Below are 25,206 nucleotides of genomic sequence, written 5' to 3'. Positions count from 1 at the left end.
GTGAAAAGTCAATTTCTATTAGTGCCCTGCCTCTTTTGTCCAAGATTACAAAAAACCTCCCAACTATATACACTTTCCCACCCCTCCTCTATTTCCTAGATACAAACTGAACTTTCTTCACATTTAGGCCATTTTAAAACCAAAGTCATTCTTGCCCCCAAAAGAGATATTTACACAAAGTACCTTGTGAATTAGTTTCTAGCCTCTGTACTAATTGTCAAAGTAGATCCATTTAAGTAGACTGGAGCCCACATTTCCTATTAACCTGTACTAATTAACACATTTGTTTGAAGTTGTAATTATTCACATAATTTCCTTGTTTCAAAATAGAATAGAAGGCAATCTAATTCATAGTAACCTATTTGGACATGGTAAGTAGGACACTTTATTACTACACATCAGAATTCATATGTAAGTAAACCTGCTCATTTGGACCACTTAACAGAAAGCTTCTATAAAGTCTAAATCATTTTTGCATCTTTCCAATGCATACTAAAAATGTAATATCAAGGTGTAAAATGTATTAAGTAGGAATCCAAATGCTGATTTTTAACAAACAGGAAGATTTAATTTGGGCATACCTGCTAGAAAAGTGCCTATAGATAAATTCTTTTCCTATTTTTTTTGTTTGTTGAGTGCAAACTTTACTCACAGATACCACCAAAGATCAACCCAGATGTGGTAAAACAATGGTTTCCATTATCTGGGGACTCTAAATTAATGAAATTTTACTATACTAATATTCAGTAGAGCACACATTTTTAGAAGGATGCAAATTTCTACTGTTCCATATCCAGAAAATAAATTTTAACTAAAAAAAATTTTGATTCAACAAAGCTAATGGACTTTTGACACTTACACAGAACATAGAAATAGATCCTAAATGTATGTTTATTCCATATACCTTACTAATAACTTACTTAAAACAAAATTGCTTATTTTATGGCAGCCTGGAAGGAATAATTAAGTAATAAACGACAATAAGAAAAAGCCACTTATCAGATAGTCTAGTCTTTATTGAAAGACTTACTTCAACTGTGGTTTACAGCTTTGGCTTATTGGCCAGTCATTTTAGCCTCTCACTGCCGGCAGACATGAAAATCACGTGGGAACGGTACGGGGGAAATACTAGTAGAGAGATTATTAGAGCAAAGAAAATGGCAGTCAGGAACACATCACCAAAATAAATCTCAAAATAATTCAGAAATAAGAAACATTGTCTTGCATGCCAAAGAATCTCCGCTGTTGTTTTTAACGAACACGGAAAAGGCAACGATTCTTAGGCTTAAACTGATCAACATGGCACGGACTTGACTTTGTTATAAAATAGACTTGAGTCTGTGTTAGCTTGACAATTGTATTTTAAAATGGTGCATTTCATTTGGATAAGTAGCTTTGTATTTAAAAAACCATTTAATATGAAATAACTTCCACTAACTGATCATGAAATCTTTCTCTCTTTCAGATTGAGACGAAGGACACTTCAGTAATAGGTTTACTATGGCGCTAGAACTAGTCTGGATCATTTTATGAAATCCTAGAACAGACAACCAGGAAAACACTGCAGCTATAGTTAGCTGCTACTGCAATAAGCTGTTTAATTTACCGGCAGACCAAAAAAGGCAAACTGAGAATATTGATATATTAAGAAAAAGTCTTTAGTTGTTCAAGTTTCACATATATTCAAGAAATTTTAAACTAAGAGGCATAACTGATATAATTTGAGTGTTCTCCTTATAAAATATAAAGTAACTTTTCCATAACATCCCCCAAGGACACTAGCCATAAACAAAGATATAAGGGTAACTTTTATACAGAAGAGGGTCACAGAGGACTCCTGTGGTTAAAACTAAAGTGCCGTAACAAATCTGGCCCAAAGATGAATTTCAGACCCCGCAAATATTCATGTTTAATACATTTGACTGTTTTTTTCCTAAATGGGGGAAGAAGAAAAATTATACCAAAATTATCGTAGTCACCAATTTATAAAACCATCATTATTTTAAAGCTAATTGTAAGACCGTAAACATTTAAAAAATAGTACTTTGTGGGTATTAATTGCATCTTGCTACTTTGCTGGTAAAGGGTTTTCTCATTTTGACGCCCAGGCCTCAAGGCAATATTTCAAATACGCCGCCTAAGCATTTGCGCCCTCTAGCTGTCAGAATTCGAATACATAGGATTTGATCTTTTACATCCTTGTTAGGATAGAAATTTGAGGCAGATTTTATCCACGTAGCCTGAAAAATACCTCAGAAGCAAACTTCAGTCTTCTACATCTACCCAACCGGTTCACTGACAAACCTGCACACATACAAGTCAGCCTCTGATCAGGCGTGTCAACCCATGCACACCACCCACGAGGAAAAAAAGTTCAATAAAAATAAAAGTCACAACTCTGTGTACTACTTAAGCTGAATATCCAATTATAAATTGGTACATCAAACTGTCTAAATAAGATGTTTTAGCAATCTTGTTAAAAAAATTCTCGGGCAAAATATATCTAATTTTAAAAAACACCCCAAGATATTTTTTTTTTTAAAAACACTTGTACTATACAACTTATAGGAACCTTGGAATAGGTTTACAAGGTTTTAATCAAGGTATTTACATACCAAGTGATGTAAAGAAAGAAAAAAAAAGAAATCTGATTTCCAATGACATTTTAAAATGTACTAATGCATCAAAGATTTGTATGAAATTAAAATTAAGGCTTTTTTTGTATAATAATTTGTATAATTTTAATTTTACATAGTAGCCAACCTTGGAAGTGTCAGTCTTAAACATTCTTATCAATCCATTGCATTCGATGCAGTGGAGTGTGTTAAGTGTTACTTCAAATAATTACATTGCTGCTACTTCTATGTTGAAGCATGCTTTTTAAACACTGTAGTTATTCAATATTTACAATGTATATCATTTAAACTTCATGTAAAAGCACAAGTATGACTGTCTGACTTTAATACAAACACCATACTTGGAACTTCCCCCCAAAATGAAATGTAATTTACTACAGTTTTAATAATCAACACTTTTTAAAGTTTTAAAAAACATGTCTTAATGTGGACCACCAACATTCGCTCAAGTAACTCAGATGTTGTTCCTTATTTAGTTTGTAAAATTTCTTTATCAGTCTGGCTTCAGTTTCTTTAGGCATAAAATAAGCATTTTCTCCAAAGCGACTCCAAAATCATGCAATTTCTTCTCAGTATCACACTTTTTTCTGCTGACTTCGAATGTGGTCCACCTCGGGGGAGGGGAGGGGAGTATCAAGGTTCAGGATGAACTTATATGTGATTCCCAGTTTTCCACGATCCTCCCTTTTTTTGCTCTTTTAAAAACACAGTGAGTTAAAATACTGAACAGCAAGATAAAAATGGAATAGTATCTAAGAATCAAAATGTATTACCCATTTCTCCTATTATATCAAAATTTGTAGTCAGAATTGTCTTTATTGACTTTATTTTAGTTTTTGTACACAAAGAAAAATCATGTTCATATCCATCATGAACAAAAACTTAAAAAGGCAGAACTAGAAGACATGTGTCCTTCACCAAAGCAAAGCTGTGCTAAAGGTTCCAAACATTTCAATTCTTAAAATAAATATTTTCATTTTCCGATGTCTACTTTCATGTCTTCAGAGTGTCACAGGAAACTGAAGCTATCATGAATTACAATTGTGTTTAGAGTCCCAGCTCACTGTGTTTGGTAACTTGCCATACCGTATCCAGCTTGGTTAGGAGGAGGTATTACAGGGGGAGGAGCTTGTCCTTGGGGAGGCTGAGCACCAAATCCACCCATCCAAGCAGCAGAAGGTGATTGACTTGGGGGGAAAAAAAAAATCTTGAGCAAACACAAAGAAAAAATTATCCATATATTTATACAAAAACATCAAGCAGAGCCCCATCATAGAATAGACAACAAGAAATCAACACACCCACAACAAAGAGCAAAGAAATAAATGACACAAATCTACACATGCAGAATACATATCCCAACATTAGTCTTAAATTATTAACATAATCACAACTTAATGCAATGACTTCTTTGAAGAACATCTCAAAACTGATTTTAAAAAAATGACAGATCACCTACCTATCATATACTGCACACACAGTACATCAATTTAAGAAATTTAAAAATCACAAAGTTCATGTTGGAAAGAGAAGGAAGAAGGAACCGGTAAAAATAAAGATCTGGGCTGGCCTGGGGAAAAAGGTGCAAAGGACCAACCCACTCTATGAACAAAGGAAAAAAAAAGCAAGCTACTTTGTACCACATAAATCTCTTAAGACTTCTCACACAAGCCAACAGACACAAATCATTAAATTTCTAAACATACCTAGACAAAGACCTTTTCCATGCAAAAATAAATGAGATAAAATTAGAAAGGTAAATGAAATTCTACCAACAGCTTACAGAGATAGGACACACCAAATGATACCCCAACCTCCCCTTTCACCCAGGTAATAAAAAGCAAATTTTTAGCACTATAAATCATTTTTCATAAGGTTTCTATAACACTTATAATGTCGAATAACCTGATGAATTTACTTGAAATAGATTCTCCCCAGAAAAACACACTTTTGATTTCTTTTGTCAAAACTATGTCTGTTTATATACTGGAAAAACCCAAACAACTTACTCTACTCCAAATCCTTGTTGGTTCCACGGTTGCCCGTATACTCCGTAAGGCGGTACTTGCCACCCATTTGCCATATACTGTCCATACTGCTGTGGGTTTCCATAAACCTGGCTCCACTGCCCCCACTGACTATAGTCGACCTAGAAAAAAGCAAATTACTGTTTTAGGGAATAAGTAAGAAACACAGTATTTGAAGAAAGTGGGAGACAAGGAAGAGAAAAACTAAGTAAGCACCCTTATGTGAATAGGACTCTGTTATTTATCATTGTCTAAGTTTATTGGGGTGGTGACACCTGTGGAAAGAAAGTATTAAGATTCAGTTAATACCGCAAAATAATCACTTTTGAAAAAGCATTAATAAAATAAACTGAAAGCAGCTATATGCTTTATTTTCTGTTTATTTTACAGAGTTTCTAAAGCTTTTATGTAGATATGTAAGATGGAAACCTTAAAAAGTGCTGTGAAAAATTGAATTACCTGTTGGAAGTTTTTAGTCATATCAGGAGATTCTTTACCCCAATAGCATTTAACAACATGTCCTTCAATCGTAGTGCCATTCACCGAAACAATGGCATGGGCTGCACTTTCATGGGTTGAAAATCTAAAAGGGGAAGATACGAGGGTTTTTGTCTTTTTTTTTTTCTTTTTTTGAAGAACTTACACGGTAACTAATAGAAACTCATTAGTTTATAACTGTCAACTTGATATTTTCCTAAAGTACATTATGCAGGTAGGTTAAAGTTCTACACTGCAAAGAACTACTAAAACAACAAAGGCTGATACCGGAGGGGATCGAATAACGTAACTGAAAGGAATGGGTAAAATAGAAGAGTAACCTGTAGGCAGAATTTTACCTGACAAATGAATAGCCTTTCTCTGGAAAAACTCTTATTTCCATAATTTGTCCAAATGGTGAGAAAGTCTGTCTCATAAGCTGATCTGAGAAACAAAAACACACAAATAAAATACTTAAGTCTCATGAAACTGACACTAAGAGTGATAAAGCTCCTCAGAGAAGGGGAGGAGAAAACCATACGCTGTACCTGTTAACCCGGAGGCAATCCCTCCACAGTACACAGTACAATTTTTTGGACTTGACTGGTTTACTACATCTTCAAATCTCAACTGCTTAGTGTTATCTATATGCAGAAAGAAAAGAAAAATGCTGATGATTGTACAGTAGTATCAAACCGATAACTATGTACAAAGATACACCTCATTGGGGGAGAAAATGGAATTTTTTTCTTGACACCATGATTCGATCTATAAAATCAGCTGGCTCACAGCTCCAAATATACTAATTATCAAAGCCCAATTAATATTAGACAATTAAACTCAAGATGAAATGAGACTTACAATGCTAATAAAATTTAAATTTTAAGAAATTAAGATTATATTACTTCATGATTTTTGTGATGTATCCATAATTTTAACATACGCAGTAGACACATCTTACTTTCTTGTGTACTTTTAGGTGCAGGTGGTTTACGTGTGGCCCAGTTGGTTCTGATCTGACGACCACCCAACCACTGACCTCCCATATGCACAATTGCATTTTCTGCATCCTACAGAGAAAAAAGAGAAAGAAAGAGCAATTACAAACATAGGAAGGAAAATTGTGGCATATAAGACCCTGTAAAATGAAATAAAATTCTGGCACCGCTGGCTCCAAAAAAATCTTACCAGTATAGGGAATGAATTCACTAAGCTTCCTAAATAAACAAAACTGAACTAATATCACAAAAAAATGATCTGAACTCCGGTGATATGTCAAAATTATTTTTATTTACGCATCAAGGGAAATTGATCATAATTCAAATATGCAAGAAAAAATCATAACCCCACTCATTACCAAAAAGAGGGAAAGCAAGAATCCCACAAATATCTTAATTTAATGGCTGATTTGAAATGTAACAAACTCCCAATACTATGGTCTAAATTACCTGCCCCTAAATCTACATTCCAGTAGCAATGGATTATGATTGTGACACAAGACTAAGAATTCATTTTAAGACAGACTTCTGCATTAAGATTTAGAATGCTGCCAATAAAAATGAGTTTAATTATCACAACTAATGTGAATTTGCAATGAATCTAAGCAAAGAAAGAATACAGCTCCTAGCCTTTCTTTTGCCACTGCAATAAGATGTAGGTAATTTAAGTTGCTAAAACTGATCTAAAATGCTACTATCAAAGCCCACTTTATTATCGGATCTTACAGTTAATGCAAATGCTTATGGACATTTTGGTACCTCTTTCTTTAAGAATACATGCAAAAATCATGATGAATTGTTTTAATTTTCATTTACATAATTTGCTGTAATCATTAATATCCTAGCTATAAAAGTATGGATGATAATTTAAAAGTTAAAACTGAGATTTTCATGGTTCAGACTAAATATAATTTAACTTCCCTCGAAATTCTGAGGTAAGTTTGTATGTCCTAATCTTGAGTTTGACTTCCAACACATCTTACCTTCACCAATGCATAAATGCAACCATGATACTCTTTCTTATAATCAGCCTATCTTTTTCCAGCTATTTCCAAGAAAACAATTACACTCTACTATTAAAACATACAAAATTACATAAAAGCTGTTGTAGGCAACATATAAGAATATTCAAGATTCCAATAATTAACGACTGAATTTTGTATTAAATTTACATTGAGTTGAAAGAACATACCAGTTTGTTATAAAAAGATACAAAACCATAGCCTTTGGATTTTCCAGTTGCCATGTCTTTAACTACTCGGGCATCCCTGTGAAAAGAAGCACAGCTAAATGAGGGAAGTAAGAGTCATCCTCAAAATAAAAACTAAAAGGAACCACACACACTGTATTGTGAGCATTTTTTTAAATAAAATTCCAGTTAGCCCTAATTAACTACTGCCATTCCTGAACTCTCCCTAACGCTTCTTTACCTGTTAGAAAAAAGCAGTAGGACAAAAACATGTAATAAACATGCAACCTAATCAAATAGCCTGCATTTTCTAAACTAAATGCTCAAATTTGAAGATTAATAGGAACAATAGTTTCCTTTTCTAATATTCTATTGGCTAGTGTCCTCTAAGGTTTACTGGTTCTATAAATTACTGTAACAATGCTAACTACTTTACCATGCAATCTCTAAATAGTTAAATGTCTTCTGCCTAGTGATACAAAATATATGAAATATTAAAAAATTGAAAAAGAGGTAAAAATAGGAATTAAAAAGGCATACATGGCCTGTTAACAGATTTCTTTATTTTTCTTGGTCAATTCTCTACCATCATTTTGGAGTTTGGGCAGCTGTAAATTTTGAAAAATTGACATTTTCAGAAATTTAAGAAAGGAGAATAAAAAACTAACAACAATGCTAAGCACACCAGTACGAAAACAACAAATTTACACAGAAATTTTAGTGAGTAAGTTAAAATGATTGGAAATATAGAACTCCACTGAATATAGAATGTTAAAATGTAAATACTAAAATATGTATATATAAATAATGTATAATAAGAATAAATAGAAATGAGAAAAAAATCTACAACTGAGTTCCAGTGTGCACAGTTCCTTGCAGTTAGCCTTCAAGATCCTGTCCATTCTTATGAGCAATTCTGCAAAATAACCAGAATGCTATTACTTTTAATTGTGACTTGGACTTTAGAAAAACTGCAGGTCTCAGGTATAAATAAAGATTGAAAAACAGCAACCTGTATTATTTTTTATACTGATTTTTAAAACAGTACTACTTACCACATTTAAAGATTAAAAAGCAAAGCAAATATCAAAACAGAAAATTAAGAATTAAATCTTTCTTTCAAATAAATCTACAGAACAACAAATTGTATACAGAAAAATATTGTTGTTCTTAGGTGAAACATATTCTTGTAAAGCAGTACTACAACATTTCACATAAAATATACGGATTTTAATCAGAAAGACATATTGTGATAAACATTTTATAAAACTTATAAAACCACTTTTAATTTTCCATTATACTAGATCACATAACATACAATGAGATTTGAGCATAAACTTTGTTAAAAATCAAACCACATTTGGGCCCTCACTAGCAGAATCAAATACCAGTAACAAAAAAACATCTACTAATTAATCCCACATTTATGGCTCAGACAACGCAACATTTTAGTATTATAATAGTACTACTTTTCGGCTAAAGTATCAAAACACATTTACCAGTATAATTAAACATGTACATTTCCAATTTAACCGCAATATATCCAAGGATTTACCTACTTTTCCCAATTTATAAACTCTTCCTATAAAAGTTTAATACACAGTATACATCACATTCACTTTTGGTTAACCACCGAATTTTAAAAACATTTGACAGAAAGTAGGACTTTATAATAGGCTTTACCACCCAAACATCTGCTTCAAAGATAACAAACAGAATCACTTAAAAAATTTTAACATATTATACACAGGATTAGATGAAAACAAGACCCCAAAACATTGAAATGACATTAACATTTTCAACAACATCTACTAATCAAAAAAACAAAACAAACCAACAAACCAAAAAAAAAAAAATCACACTAACTAGGGAAAGAAAATCTTAATTCCAGTACAAGTTAATCATATACAATTTTGCCTATCACTACTGAATATAGTATTGACTATGATACTTACGATATTTTACCAAAGGGGGCAAATGCTGATTTGATATCTTCTGTTGTAATTTCTGGACTCAAATCCCCAACAAACACATGGAAGTGATCTGAAATCAAAGCATTTGGTAATCAAATACTTAAAAAGCCAGCTACTAATAAGCCTTTTTCAGGCAACACTAAGGGAAGAAAAACCCTATTTAAGCTGGTAGTGCTGCCGGGATAATTTCAGAACTCTTCCACAGTAAAATGCAGCAGGAGTACTTACTGGAAGTATCTTTTTTCTGGCTACTTGGTGTTGTTGCCCAGTTTACTTTGACCTCCTAAAAATAAAGATTATATTTAATACAATTATTAGGCATGTCATTATGAACCATAACACTTACCACTTATTAAATCATTTATCAAACAGGATAATTTTTGTAAAAACACTAGGCCGAATAAAGCAAAACCGTCACTTGGCAGAGCTGAATATTTGTTTAAAAACTTGCTAAAAAGAATACAAGCTAAAACACACACACACACACACACACACACACACACACAAGCTAATTCGACATGCAAAAATATATACTCATGAGGAGTCATCACTCTATAATCTTACCTTTCCCAAAATTTTTCTCCCATTCATAGCAGCTAATGCAGCAGCTGCATCTCTGTGTTCATAAAATTCCACAAAGCAATATGGGTCATTGCTTGTATGCTGCAAAACAGAAAATCCAACAGAAGAGTTGACCCTTCTGCTATCGGGTTGCTGAGAAGAAAATCCAGGAAAAAACATTACTGACAGCTAGGAATGTACAAGGTGAGATTGCATAAGCTTATGAAAGCCTAACACTTATAAAAATAAGATTTACAGCTACACCTGACTTTGCACCTGAGAATACTGCTGAACTCAAACAGAACCATCAAAGCAGTACAGAATCATGACTATCAGTATTAAAACAAAATAAAATATAGAATTCTGGTGAAATATGTTAAATATAAAACAGCAGTTTATATTAGACCAAACAAAACCTTAAGGACCACTCCTTACCACAGCTCTTCTCTCTCCCAACATTATTTTCAAAAGGATGAATTCTATTTATGCCTCATAATCCTTCATAAACTATATCCCATGACAAAAAAAAAAATACAGAAATGAACCAACTTTACAAACATAGCTTATGATGGAAACTAGGATGAGTACTGCATAGGAGATGAGATTATGTACTCCTAAGTAAAGAATGAGAATAAAAACAGAAAAATTTCAAATTTATAACTAGCTATTAAAACGAACTCCCCATCTTTCAAACTAACCTAATGAACAGGAGAGTCTATATACTTTGAATTTAGTCTTCAAAGACCAGAGAAATATGCTAGTAATCAAGAAAAGAACTTCTGAAAATATGTCTGAATAAAATATTCCAGGACAAAGCTACAATTTTATATCACAAAAAAACCAATATAAGAAATCTTTATTAAATATATTCTGCAATATTATACTTGACAGGAGTTGCAAACAGACATTTATAAAGACAGTCAGAAAGTACGGCCTAATTTATAGCAACTTTATAAACTAATGACCAAAATGGAAATGAATTTTACAAAACTGAAACCTGTATCAAAGAGCTACACAACCGTACAAATACATTTTTTGCATAAGGCTAAAAACATTCATCACTGTTCAATGTAAAATGCCCTAAAAAAAAAAATACTATTTTAAAATGTCGAATTCTAGTTGCACTTACAAGGGGTACAAAATACCAGATAAAATAAAGATCTTTTCAACAACCACTGTTTTTTCATTCCAGGAAAGTTTTAGAAGAAAAATCCAAAATAAGACGTCTAAAACAATAGTGGCGAAGCAACCAGAAGGCATTTCCTTGAGGGAAAAAAAGTGTGATCATTAATACTGACAAGAAAACTATGGGCTCTCATACAAAATCCTACCGTAGCCATGTGAACTCTGTTCTTAAGAGGTATAGAAAGGAAACGGAGAAAAGATTCCAAAGAAAAACATGCACTTAAATTCCTCTTATACAAGAGTTAACATTTACCAATAACATTCATTTACAGAAAGGATTTAAAGGTAAATAGCAAGCTAAAACTATGCTAGTCAATTTTTCATTTTACTCCTATCTCTTCTGCCCTGATGGTCTCTACAGAAAACACTGGTAATTATAGCAAGACATACAGGGATCCAATGGTAGATCCATGAGAACAACAGGCTTTAGTAAACTACCCTAACTCATGCAGACTGACTTCAAGTTTACCTAATAGTAGCAGGCCAACCCCATTCAACGTATGAACATATGCATGTACGTACACACACACACACACACTCACATCACACTGCACTTCATGTAAGACACCACTGATTTTTGTCACAACCCAACTGTCAGAGAATTTTTTAGCCTTAAAATTGATAACATTAGAGTATACAGAGAAAGCTAGAGTCTAAGATAAACAGTATCCAAAGTAAAAAATCACAAAACTAAGGGAAAAAAGCATTTTTCATATACTGAAATGGAATTTATGGAAAGGAAAATAAACACCTATATAGTCTGTACTAGACTGCATGCTCTTTGGAAGCTTCCCATTTATGCCACCAAGGGACACTCTAAAAATCAACCGTGTCCTTACCTTAATAAGTATTGTCAACACTTTTTGTTGGATGACATAAATGTCAAGACAGAGAAATATGGGATTTTACAGCTATATACAAGTTTGAATGTAGGAGTTGTAGAATATGGATGTTATACAAATTCGTTTCAAATCCTCTCCCCACAAATCGCTGATTGTGCACACAAGTTTAAAAAAAATACTATTAAAATGTTTCTCAAAAATTTTCTAGACAACTTCTTCCACTTTCTCAGACCCCATTCTCAGGCCAATGAAACTGTGTTGAGCTGACCAGTGACCCCTCTGCCACCTCTGTGATCCCTCTTCTGTCGTCACCTTGACTTTCAAGCAGAATTTAGCTAACGACTCCTCCTCCTTTAAATATTCCATTTTAAATTCCACACAGCCTCTTGGTTTTCTGGTTTTCTCACTGGAGGATCTTTCAGAAGGCAGTTGTTCCCCCTTAACTCAAACTCTAAATGTCACCCTAAGTGTTGAGATGCTCCAGGGCTTAGACCCAGACTACTCTACTTCTCTCCGTCAGCACTCTCTTTAGATCAAGGAACTAGATCTCATCTAGTCCCATAGGTTCAAATACCACTGCAAGCTGGTATCATCAGCACTGGTCTCTCGGTTTATCCAACTACTTACATATAACGTTCCTTTGGATATCTAATGCACCCTTAAGTTTAACACTGCCAAAACAGCTCTTCTGACTCCCACCACTACCTCCCACCCAACTCCCTTGGTCATGCCCATTTGAGCAAATAAACAGCGCTACCATCTACACAACTACAAACAAGAATCTTTAGTACATTTCCTGATGTCTTCCTTCCCCTTATGTCCCCCAGCCAATCCAGTCCTACTGATTTCACCTCTAAATTATATTCCAAACATACCTATTTCTACCTCTAGACCTACCAATCTAAAAAACAAGCCCCCATCATCTCTTACCTAGACTAGTAAAATAAACCCAGCTGCTTTCCCTCTTTCCATTCCCGCCCCCTACAATCCATTCTCTGTGACAGTCTCCAAATAATCTTAAAAATGCAAATCAGAGTGCCTCATTACTCTGCTTAAAACTCCACCACAACCACAGTAAAATCCAAACTGTGTGTCATGGCCCACACTTCCCTAGGTGATTCTGAACCCTGCCTGCCTGCCTCTTTACACTCATTTTCCACCAATTCCCTTCACTCCCCAGGCTCCAGCCATCCTGGTCTTTGGTTCCATGAAGTCACGAAGCTCATTACCAACTCGCAGCCCTTGTATCTGCCATTTCCTCTGCCTCCAACTCTAAACATAGATGGCACCATCTTGTTATTCCTGTCTCAGACCAAAGAGGTGACATCTTCCCTCTCACCACCTAGTCTGTATAAATACCAACCCTCCAATCTCCATCACAGAACTGCTTTATTTTCTCCACAGCTCTTATCCCTATCTGCAATTATCTTGTTTACTTGTTTGTTAACAATATTCTCAATAGTATGTAACTCATGGGAGTCTCCTCCCTTTCGCTCTCCACTAGATCCCCAGAGCTCTGAATAGTGCCTAGCACACAGTAAATTTTTGATGAATGAAAGAACGAATGAATGAATAAATGAATAATCAAAGACAGGAAGGAAAGAAGAGCTACTGGAACAGAATGAGAACTATTATTATTTAGGAAAGAAGATCAAAAGGCCAATTTGCTTTACAAGTTTTTCACACAGTTCCTCTCACAGGGTATAACACAAACTCCTTTGCACAGCTTCCGGCCCCTGCCGAACACTCTTGCCTCATCTCCTGGCATCTTTCATGACTAATCCCATTCGGAACACCAACCACACTACGGTCTCTACCTTTCCATTTCCTCTCATGAGCACTTCTGCTCTCTCTGTCTACCAGACTGGATCAACCTTATTCTCTCACCTGGAATCCCTTCTTCCTCAGATTCCACTGCTATCCTTTCAGTTTCAGCCTAGACACTGACTCCTCCAATAACGCCTCCCCTGACCCAAGCCTGTACTGGACCTCTGTGCTCCCACAGCATTTATCATCCTCTGTTATTAGTGCCTGCTAACTCCTCTGTCTCCCTCAGTAGGCTATAAAATTCTATGGTCCTAAGAACCGTCTTATTCAGTAGTGTATCTCTAGCACTTACCGGAATAGCTGGTACACAGTAAACAGTCTAAGAAGTGTGTGGATGAATAAAGAAAAAGGAAAATGAGAACGAACTGAAACACAAGTCTTTGGGCATTGCTATACAGTCTTAATCAGGAGAGTATAAAAAGATAGTTTTCTTTGCAAAAAGGAAAATAAAACGATCACCCTAACAATTTAAGTCCAGTCTACGGAAAGCTGCTGTTATTAGTATTTTTTTGGAGATACACAAGGTGCATGGTGCAACACCACGCACGTAAGACCCCAATGTTCTTTTACTACACCAATTCCTACACTTTAAATGTGTATCATCTGAATCAGGAACATTCTTATTGGAATTGTAGGAAATACTGCCTAGTTTCTCAACCCTGAGATAAGCGCTAACAATTTTTTACAAGCAGAATCACTCAAAGTTAACTATATTCTGAAGAATGACCATGTGAGAGTAACAGCACACAAACTTTGTCCTCTCAAATAAAACTCCATTCTAAACCTAGTTTATCTGCCAAACCAAAGTAATAAGTCAACACAACAAACATGAATCTCTCCATCAGAATAACCTGAGGCTTAAAATGATATTTTAAAATGATACTAATCAACTCCTGTATCTCACAACGTTAAACATCACGCTGTCAGCACATGGAACTGGGAAGATCTTACCTCTGTTATCATTTTACAGCTTTTACAGGGTCCAATCTGACTGAATAACTGAAGTATAAGGACTTCTGTCACATCTCTGGAGAGGTTACCTACGTATCTGTTCAAGAAGAAAAAGAATACATTATCAGCAATTTCCCTTCAGCTCTGTCTCTAATGCATTATCACTTTGCTTAATACCTTTTTTTTCATTTTAACTTCCTCTGTCTTCAATAAATTTTTTTCCAATCAAGCCTAATCCTATGCAAGTTAAGATTAACCCTTATTTAGGAAAGCAGCAAGTGTTCTTAGGTACTAAATTAGGCCACTAAAGTATCACTTCAAACATTTTATAAAGAAGAAATCAATGTGACCTTGCATACCCCAAAAGCATTATTATTCTGTATCCTACATATCATTGTCTCATCTTATTAGAATAAAAATAATAAAAATTTAAAACCAGTCTCCAGATAACTACAATTTCTGGATGTACAACACAATTCAAAATAATGTGTGTGTGTGTGTCTCTCTCACACGCACATAAATACCACCAAAAATACTGATTAATTATAACACCTGATCAATAAAGACACATTAGACATAAGGTGAGTTTATCTTAGACCCCCGCAACAAAAGCAATTACACAAACAAAGAAACAGTAAAGTTAGCAAAACACACAGAGATTGGAAGGTTCTGTTTTGTCTTGCTAAACAAGATTTATCGATGATCTATCTTCATTGCTTTGTTTTAGGAATGCAGGGCAAAATAATAAAATTTCCTAGTCTAAAACACATCAGAATCAACAAAATGCATCATTATGTAGATAAAAAAGCAAATATAAAGATTTCTTCAGAAATTCAGAGAAAATTTAAGACAAATATAGGTACACTTTTCACCATGCCTATTTAAAGATTTGGGATTATTTTTTTAAGTTACATGTTGAATGGATGTATTCTGTATTAAGAAATTCAGAATACAGATAAACTCAAAAGAAAAGAACACCACCACCCAGAAACGACCACCTGGTTTCTCTTGTCCCATGGATTTGTATTAATTTAGCTCAATAAATTGCCAAACTTTTAAGTCTTTCTGGTACTCAGTGTATAATTCCTAAAACACATTTGTTGTGAACAACCTCACGAACCAAACAATATTTATAAAATTTAACATAGCTTCTCCTGGAAATTAAAAAGACATAAATTTTATTTTCCCAACGATAATATATAATAACTGGAAACTGAGTACTGAGACCAAAATATGCCTTGCATCTATGGTTACCATATTAAATACATAACTGGTATAAGCTGGAACATTCTGAAAGGGAAAAATAAACCGAGAAAGGTAAAGTGTAAAAAAATTATCTGATCAAGAATGAGCAACAATTTCCCAATTCAGCTAAGAATTTCATTGCAATGGGTACTAATATCTACATTGTACTAAAACTGAACCACAAGTCCAATGTTACTTAAATAGAAGACGAAGCCAGTGGAAAATGGCTTTAGGTCTACTATGCCATCTTTTTCTTATAATTAAAGTAGAGCAGACCCATCGGTAGGCCATGGAATGACACACTTTTTCCAGCAGTTGCAAAAGGTTATAGGATTATAAGCTCGCCAGACAACTGCCTGTCCCTTTTTAACTCAGAGGGATTTATGAGCCTGTATCCGGGGAATAATTTCTTTTTGTACAAGGTAAAACTATCTATAAAGTAAATGAACAAGTGACCTTGGTCTCCTAAATGTTATATTCATTTAGCCCAAAGTGCTAGTTAACTCATTTCTAAGAGAATAGAAGAGGAATGGATAAAACTGATTTTCACATATTGACACTAATAACAAAGTTAAAAATAGATCACCACTTTTATATAATAAAATCTAAATAACTTAAATAGTTTTAAATTTGCACTAGTGTTTAAACATGTATTTGTTCAGAAAAAAGCTGCATGGGCATTAATTACCTTCCACACCTAAGTCACAATTAAAGCTGTTACTGTTTAATAGGATTTTTATTCCAAGTCAATCTTTTTCGAGTGAGCTATAAATTTTGAAGAATTTCTAGATGCACATTTAGATATAGCAATTTACATTTCAAGCACTGATGCTAAAGAGCAAAATGGTAATCTAAGTTTAGAATGTCATGAAATACAAAAATCCAGTTTTAAGGTTTCCTATTTTTCAAATATCTCTAACTAAAAGTTCAGTGGTAAAGCAGCAAACTAAATTCCAAAAATAATATAAAAAAAAAGTCTTCCATAACAACACATAGAACATCTTAATTTACTAGAATAAAAAGGATGTAATTCACCATATAATTTCACCTAAACTTTACCCAAATCTGACTGCCTTTTCCTTTACTCGAGTTCTGTAATTCGTTCATTTGCATATGCCTTCATCCTTCATAATATTCAATAGAGAAACTTCTTATAGCTTTTAAAATACTGTACAACACAGCTTAAGTACCTTACATTACCATAACGTCCCAAAATAAATACTAACAAAAATATTTAAGGCAGATTTTCAACACCTGACCTGGAAAGAACATCATCTCTTGGCAGTACACTGAAGTATATTTTCTCTTTCTAAATTATAGTTTCTACACTTCACTCTTTCCCTTCTGAAGTAGTCAATATATTCTAAAGTTCCTAGTGTTTAAGTATAAAATTTCTACTTGAACATACAGAATAACAGAAAAAGACAAATGGCTCAAATTCTTGTATAAAGAGGTTAATTCAAAGAGTAAACACTTAGAAATTCTAAAACAATTTTTTACTCAAGAAAAAAAAAAGGCATACCTTAGGTCTATTTTGTCTTCTAAGAACAGGAACTGTAGGAACTAAAGCATTAAAAATGGAAAATGATGCTTTTATCCCTAACGTAAGGGTTAAAATCCAATTTGAGACTAGAAACTTGGCAGTTTCACAGTCGGCAAAAGTTCACATTGCCAAACTACTTCCTATGTCCAAGTGGGCAGAATTTTAAGTTAAGAACCTCATGCCTTTCAGAAGACTAATCAAGCTTTTTCAACACTGACTGTGCTCTCACTCTGAAAAGAGTAGCCCTACCAAGGTTGAAATTAATTACATGCACTTTTGCACAAGAAACTATTGCTAAATTTCCATGAAAGCAACATTTTTGCTCTTGTTCTTGACAAGTTCCTATTTAAGAGGAGATTTTATAACAATATCCTTCAATGGGCCTCTAATGACCTGATCAATTTGTAAGTATTTCATTTTAGGAAGGAGGTAAGGTGGAGGAAAGATACAGGGTGGGTATAAGTGACTTGACCACCTACATAAGGGATATCGACACACACACACATTTTAAAGAAACAGAGAATACGATTAAATTGGCCAAGGTGCTTAATTACAGCCACAATATAGTCAAATCCATCATATAGGTAGTCAATTCTATAACGGGATCTAACAGTTTCTTCTGCTATTGCCCTCAGATGCTCAGATTATATTCTAAATCACTGCTTTATTTCCTCCTTTTGACAGCCTCTATCAGAAAGAAAGAACAGCCTTAAAGGATGGCATTGCGTAACATGGTATAATCCCAGATTCACAAGTCCTACTCATTTTGAGGCATCAGATAAACGAAGAAAGTTAATCAAACTACAATAGAACACCACTATAATTTAATGTTGTATTATAGATTCAGATATACTATGGATCAAATCTCTGCAAGCAAAAGCTACCCACAACACAAGTCTGAAATGTGGGTCCCACAAGGTCAGTGTCTGGCAGTTTACTTCCAACACCAGATTACACAGCATGATCTCGTGTTTTTTAAGATCACAAGTTATCAAATACATATTACCCCAAAATAAATGTCAAATAAGAACAAAGAACATCAGAAAACAGACCTTTAAAGGATAAATAAACTTTAGGCTCAACATCAAAGCAATTCTATACCACTTTAAATACCATCAAATAAATTAGTAATACTGTAGGTAATGAATATTTAAAGACCTACCTAGGCTATAAACACCATATTGTTTTCTGATGATAGAACCATATGTCTTAGCTTGTGTGTGTCTGCAGGAAAAAAACCTCACTAGTAACACACAGGCATTTTAAGGAAACAGTTTAAGATAAGCTTTAAGAGTACATTCTTTTAAAACATACTAGCCACGTGAAAACCTAACCCACAGATCACAATGTAAAATAAAAGATCTCCATAAATAAGCAAAATAAAACCCTACTAGATGTCAACCTCTAAAGTCACGTTCAAAGTTTTGGTCATGTTACACCTAAAAGAACACTTTGAGGGGAATTATGTAAAATGAACGCTTACAAAAAACTATACTATGCATTATATTTGTTAAAAATCTGACCAAGAAATCCCAATTCTGAAACATTCACTTTTATCAAAATTCCACACTTGAAGGTTTTAAAAAATATATAAAAGTCAACAGACCACACCATGTATGACAGTCATGTCTGCTCATAATTTTACATTAATCAGGACTTAAAAAAAATAAACTTAATACTAATTCAATGAAAAGGAGTATAATCATTGTAAAATATTTGAGTACCTCTTGTGTTCCAGGCAGTGAACTAAGTGCTGCAGGGGTAAGACCTAGGAAGATGTAGCAGTCCTTGTCTAAAAAAAAACCCTTCCCGTAGAGAAGAGTGGGAAAAGGAAAAAGGAAGACAGAACAGTAAACATGTACTGACATACAGGTACTACTAAGCTCAAGATGTTTCTTTACTCACATGTACACATGTCACATTCTTAAACAACTGTAAACGTAGAGGACTTAAATGTGTTTCAGAGAAAGAACAGATTGGAGAAAGTAGAGGTTAAGAAGTGACAAAGTTAACTCATTAGTCTACTGGAGAAGGGTCCAAGGTCTGATGGAGATGAAGATAAGGCAAATGCAAAGACAGTTATATGACTTAAAGATAGTGAAATGGCATATTATTTAGCCCGACAAAACCAGGAATTCCTCTTCTTAAGGAACAGACAGATAACAGTTAATGAGAAAGGTACCATGAGAATTTACCAATTATTCAGTAGCTATTATGATGCAATGATGACATTTCAGATGTTTAGATACAATGTAACTTTTATCTTTGTTAAATACATGCTAGCTAGGCACTAAATTCAACTTTCCCAGATGCTTCCATCAAAGCACACATGGCTAACTATCAAACCTTCGCTTAAACACATCTTAAAGGGCGGATTTCAAATTGTCCCAATTCTCTCTTTCCTGGGGGAAAAAGTTAGTAATGGGAGACAGCACAAAATATAAATATAAAAGTTCTCCGAAACAGACTTTTCACTGAAGCATTTGATGTGCTTAAATTGGCCTCAAATTCTCAAAACAGGATGGCAAATACTTTAGTGAGACATTAGAAAAACAGGAATACAAAGGCAAGCCCACCTCCCACCCTCCCCAAAACGAAACAAAAAAACCAAACCTGCATCAATATTGTAAATAGGTATCTATCTTCTTTATTGAGCTGACTTTGGTAGAAGAGATGAGAAGCTAGTCAAACTTCCTGAGTACCCATCCACCTTCTTCTATTCCCCAAAAAGTAATTTCCCCAACAGATAGCAGAGCCAAGTGGACTATGATCATATCAATACCAGGCAGATGCAAGAGAAAACAAAGCAGCGATCTGACTCCTTGTACTCGAGGTAGGTGTGCTGAGCTTCCAGAGGCTAGGAAAACCGAAGGTGGCCAACTTAAACATTTAATTAGAAATTACTCAGACTTTTTTTTAAAAATGCAGGAAAAAGAAAGGAGTGCCACACTATCCGGAAAGGAATGCAAATGCTGAGTCATCACTCTTCATTAGGAAAGAAAGGAAAACTCGAATAAGCGGTTGGAAGATGAAATTCATTCATTAGATCGGGCTTCAGGTAAAAAGCAACAGCAAGATAGAAGAAAAGGCGCTCAGAAGACACACACCGAATAGTGGATAGGTATCACTTTATCCAATTCTGAAGGTCTCAAAGCACAAATGATTAGGGGGAGGTAACACCAAAAGAGCAAAAGCAGTTTAACAACTGGTTGTCAGTTTAGCGTAGGTAGCGCTCAAAGTAAACTTCCAAGAAGGGAAAGATGCTCCGGCGGCAAGAGGCATCCCTTTTGCACTTCAAAAGTAGCGGGCGCTGGGCGAGTGTCTCTGACAGCGTGGGCGGGGGCACGTGGGGCAGAAAGAGAGAAAGGGCTGGAGTGGAGGAAGTGTGTCCAGTTTCCTCGGAGAGCTTAGCTTGGGAGAAGAGCCGGGAGCGATGGAGCTGGGGACGTGCAGGGCGAGAGCGCTAATTCCTCGGGGCCCGCGGGGCACGAGGCTGCGGTCCCACCCCCAGTCCCACCCCCACCCAGGCCCTGCCCCCGTGGGGACCGGCAGCTCCCGGCCCAGTCCAGGGCCCCCACAGCAGAGGGGGAGCAGGAGCTCTCCCAGGCCTGACAGCCCCAGCCGTGCAGAAACCCGGCCTAGGAAGGGTGTGCAAAGAAGGGCGCGAGAGGAAAAGGTCGAAACAAACCCCAGACCCCAGGAAGTGACTGTGTTTGGGGGAAGGGAGGGCTTCCTTCCCAAGGAAAAGGGGACAGAAGAGGAATGCACTTCGCGTCCGCGCCACCCCGGCCAGGGAGCCGCCGTAAGTCCCAGCTTCGGCCCCGCTCTCCTGCTCCCTCCCTCAGCGTCCCGCGGTGCCCGGGCCTCTCGGCGCCTGGCAACCCCCGTCTCGGGTACTCACAGAGTCCGGGGCTGCCCGTCGTCTTCCATCATGGTGGGTGCGACGGAGCGATCCCGGGACAAGGGGGAGGGCAGGGCTGGGGAGGGGAGGGGGTGGGGAGGAAGGGGAGGGGGGCTCCGGGCACCGGCTGGGGACAGAGGAAAAGCCACCGAACCCTGCTCTCGGGCTCTCTCCCCCCAGCCCGCTCCGGACACTGCGCTCCAACCAGGAGGAGCAGGAGGAGGAGGAGGATGAACAAAATGGCCACCGCCACCAGCCAGGCAGGAAACGGGGCAGAGCGCAGGCGCGGCCCGCCAGGTCACCGCTCGGGCCAGCCGCGACGGCCTGTAAAGGGAATAACTGAGTGGGGAAAAAAACAGGCCGCTAAGGAAACCCTGTGCCCAGTCCCGACGAATCACGTCGCCGCTGAGTGCCTGCTGGCCGGCTGAAGCCCAGCCAGCTCAAGAAGAGATCGAGTGAAAAGGGAACCGCCGTGAAGCTGAAGGTTCTGGGAATTGTGGTCCTGGAAATGAGAGAAGGAAGCGCTTCTCCAGAGGACTTCTGGGAACTGTAGTCCACAGGAGACGGCCGGCGCCCGCGGCGCGTTGGATCTCGAAGAAGAGACTTCTGGGTAGTGTAGTCATACGTGAGGACGTGCGGCGACCAGGAAGTCGGCGTGCTGGAAAGAGAGGGAGAGAATAAAAGCGACGTCGAAAGGCGGTGAGACGGGGTCGAAAAAACGCTGATCTGGAAGTAAACTACAAGTCCCAGAGTGCCTCGCGCTGGGGGCTGTCCTAGGACTGCTCGGAGCATTTTAAGGCTCTTCAGTTGGTTCCGCTTGTGCTACCGCTCCGCCTTCGTCCAGCCTGAGAGCGGTTTCTTTAACTGCGTGTGAATCCCTGCTTTGGCTCCGCGTGGTGTCCGAGTCACCTGGCCTTTCTAGCCCTCCTCTATTCATCAAAACAGCCGACCCGTGGTCATCAACCGCCGACCCGCGCGACGGGCTGGAGGGGCGGTGGTGGACGTCGGGTCCAGGCTGAAGTGGGAGCTGCGCTCGCTGGGTCCCTTCTGGCTTCCTAAGGTCCGGCCGTGTCTTTTGGGCGTGTTTTCCCGCAAATAGGTATTCGTGGCCTAGGTAGGCTGTTTGTAGATTGCTTTATGTGTTTCAAAGGTTTCCCCATCCGTTATCTCATCGGATAAGATGGTAAGTAGAGCAGTCCTTCATTAAAATGACTCATCGAGTCAGTGTAAGGTGCAGTGATAATGCGCTCCAACCCCTATTTAATTCTTGGAGTGGAAAAAAATCTTTGGGCAGAGACGTGCACAGACTTCAGATTGTGTTTGCAGATCTCCATCATGTAGACGGGAAATGAAGTCTTGCTTGAGAATGGAGGGAGCTATTTTCAAACTGCTTCTGTAGCCCTGTAGCATCCCGCCCCCCCCCCCCCCCCAAAGCAGTCACGGTGCGATTCCAACCCCTCCCCCCAGCATCTTTAGAAGAATGTTACTGAGTTTCTACCCACACCTAGTGAAGGGTGGTGATAAGATTTTTCAATCTGTTGCCCGACCTTAAGGGTCCCAGTTAAACAGTGCCTTAAGAGTTGGCTCTGCCAACATGTACTGAGGGGGAGGGGGATTTGAACCTGGAAAGCTTCATAGACTCCATGGCAAGGAAGTTGAACCCCTTAAGAGTCAGTGGGAATAGCAAAAGGACGCAGAGACCAGGATCCAGGGTTAAAGTACATAGTTATTTGGGGAGGGAGAAGAGAGAAAGGCATGGCGTAGGGGTCTTGAGAGCTGAGAGAGGTGGGCTTAAAGAATTGTGTTGTGAAGGATTTGTACCAAGCTGACGAGTTAAGCTTTGTCTTTGAAGCAGTGAGGAGTTATTCAAGGGTGTTTGTTTGCTTGCTTTCATTGGACCTAGGTATAGAATTGGATTTATCGTAATCCAATTAATAATTGATCCATGCCTGGCCCACTGTATTAGTTTCCTATTACTGCTGTAACAAACTTAGTGCCTTACAATAATAGGAATTTATTATCTTACGATTCTGGAGGTCAGGCGTCCAAAATCAGTTTCACTAGGCTAACATCAAGATATCGTCAGGGCTGGTTCTTTCTGAAGTCTGGGGGAGGAATGGGTTCCTTGTCTTTTCTGGCTTCTAGAGGCTGCCAGCATTCCTTCACTTTTGGCCTTATCCACCATCCTCAAAAACAATATAGCAACTTCTTTCCTCTCTGACCTCTGCTTCTATCCTGACACCTCTTTCTGACTGATCTTCCTGCCTCCCTCTCTTACCTAGAAGGACCCTTTTTGATTACACTGGACAGGGATAATCTCCTCAACTCAACATCTTTAATCACATCAGCAAAGTCCCTTCCCTCCCCGCCTCCCACATTTACCGATTCTGGGGATTAGGACATAGACATCTTTGGTAGGCCGTTATTCAGCCTACCACACACAACCCACTTTTATTAATTTAGTTACTTTTAATGTAATAATAGCTGTGAACTCTCCATCCTAAAAGAAAGTTATAATGACAATTTACAACCAAATATGGTTTGCCTTCCCCACCCCCACACTAAGTGGTCCTCTTGCCTCCCCTCACCTGGGGTGAACATAATCACAAATCTTCACCATTTTTTGTTCTCCTTCTTATAATTTTTTACTCCATATACATGTTTATACAGAACACAACTATATATATATATATATATATATATAAAGTGTGTATACACCGTATTTTTAACTGTTTTAAATATAATAAAAAAGAGTATGCCCTCCCCAAAAAGAAAGAATATGACCACTACACACCTGTTAGAATGGCTGAACTCCAGAACACTGACAACACCAAATGCTGGCAAGGATGTAAAGCAATAGGCAGTCTCATTCATTGCTGGTGGGGGTGCAAAATGGTAACAACCACTTTGGAAGACATTTTGGCAGTTTTTTACAAAGCTAAACATAGCTCCTAGGTATTTACCCAAATAAGTTGAAAACTTAAGTCCACACAAAAATCTGCACATGAATATTTATAGCAGTTTTATTCATAATTGCAAAAAATTAGAAGCAACTAAGATGTCTTGCGATAAGTGAATGGATATACTGTGGTATATTCAGACAATGGAATGTTATTCAGTGAAAGAAAGAAAAAAATGAGCTATCAAGCCAAAAAGGCCCATGGAAGAATCTTAAATGCATATTGCTAAGTGAAAGAAGCCAGTCTGAAAGGGCCACGTACTGTGTGATTCCAAGTATGTGCCATTCTGGAAAAGGTATAACTATGGAGAATAAAAAGATGTATGGTTACCAGGGGCAGAGGAGGGAAGAGGAATGGGTGGAGCACAGAGCATTTTCACTGTGGTGTAACTATTCTGTATGATACTGTTTGATGGATCCCATAGAACTGTACAACTCAGAGTGACTCCTAATGTAAACTGGGGACTTTAGTAAATAATAATGTATCAGTATTGGTTTATCAGTTGCAACAAACATACCACATAAATGCAAGGTGGTAATATTAACGGAAACTGTATGCTGTGGTGGAGGAGAGGGTGTATTGGAAGTTTGTACTATTGCAGAATTTTTCTGTAAACCTAAAACTGCTCTAAAAAACTAAAGTCTGGGGGTGCCTGGGTGGCACAGCGGTTAAGCGTCTGCTTTCAGCTCAGGTCGTGATCCCTGGGATCGATCCCTGGGATTGAGCCCCGAGGCAGGGAGCCCACTTCTCCCTCTCCGCCTGCCCCTCCCCCCACTTGTGCTCTCTCTGTCTAATTAATAAATAAATAAAATCTTTAAAAAAAATTAAGTCTGTTACAAAGGGGAAAAGGTGCTTTTGTATCCTTTTGAGATTTTTTTTCGCCTAATGTAA

At 37.2% G+C, this 25,206-nt stretch overlaps 1 protein-coding gene across 5 annotated transcripts; it reads right to left on the bottom strand.

Moving 5' to 3' along the window:
* Window positions 1-995: 995 nt before the first annotated feature.
* On the bottom strand, window positions 996-21,550 carry TIAL1 (TIA1 cytotoxic granule associated RNA binding protein like 1). 5 transcript variants are annotated; one of them, XM_045803262.2, is made up of 13 exons: window positions 21,356-21,536; window positions 18,617-18,678; window positions 14,667-14,763; window positions 9,865-10,014; window positions 9,529-9,583; window positions 9,283-9,370; window positions 7,331-7,406; window positions 6,102-6,210; window positions 5,689-5,784; window positions 5,500-5,584; window positions 5,123-5,246; window positions 4,646-4,785; window positions 996-3,823 (listed from the first exon to the last, which is right to left on the bottom strand). In XM_045803262.2, exons 3-13 carry the CDS (start codon window positions 14,676-14,678, stop codon window positions 3,697-3,699), a joined length of 1,062 nt encoding a protein of 353 aa, XP_045659218.1. In that variant the 5' UTR covers window positions 14,679-14,763; window positions 18,617-18,678; window positions 21,356-21,536; the 3' UTR covers window positions 996-3,696. The 5 variants fall into 5 exon arrangements, with proteins under 5 accessions (XP_045659218.1, XP_045659220.1, XP_045659216.1 ...); XM_045803264.2 differs by having other exon boundaries at window positions 9,865-9,963; XM_045803260.2 differs by lacking the exon at window positions 18,617-18,678 and having other exon boundaries at window positions 21,356-21,550.
* Window positions 21,551-25,206: the final 3,656 nt, after the last annotated feature.

Source organism: Ursus americanus, chromosome 6 (assembly GCF_024610735.1).
Source record: "Ursus americanus isolate L20-20 chromosome 6, mUrsAme1.1.p, whole genome shotgun sequence".
NCBI lineage: Eukaryota > Metazoa > Chordata > Mammalia > Carnivora > Ursidae > Ursus > Ursus americanus.
Note: the sequence above shows the minus strand (reverse complement) of the source record. Positions and strands in the feature narration are given on the sequence as shown.

What these genes read in the sequence shown, in the direction of transcription:
- TIAL1 (XM_045803260.2), bottom strand. Translation starts at nt 21,387, where the DNA reads ATGATGGAAGACGACGGGCAGCCCCGGACTCT. An exon ending in GGAGAAAAATTTTGGGAAAG is followed by an intron (nt 9,584 to 9,864) that starts GTAAGATTATAG and finishes CTTTATTTTTAG; the next exon opens with GAGGTCAAAGTAAACTGGGC. An exon ending in ACCTAAAAGTACACAAGAAA is followed by an intron (nt 5,785 to 6,101) that starts GTAAGATGTGTC and finishes TTCTGCATATAG; the next exon opens with ATAACACTAAGCAGTTGAGA.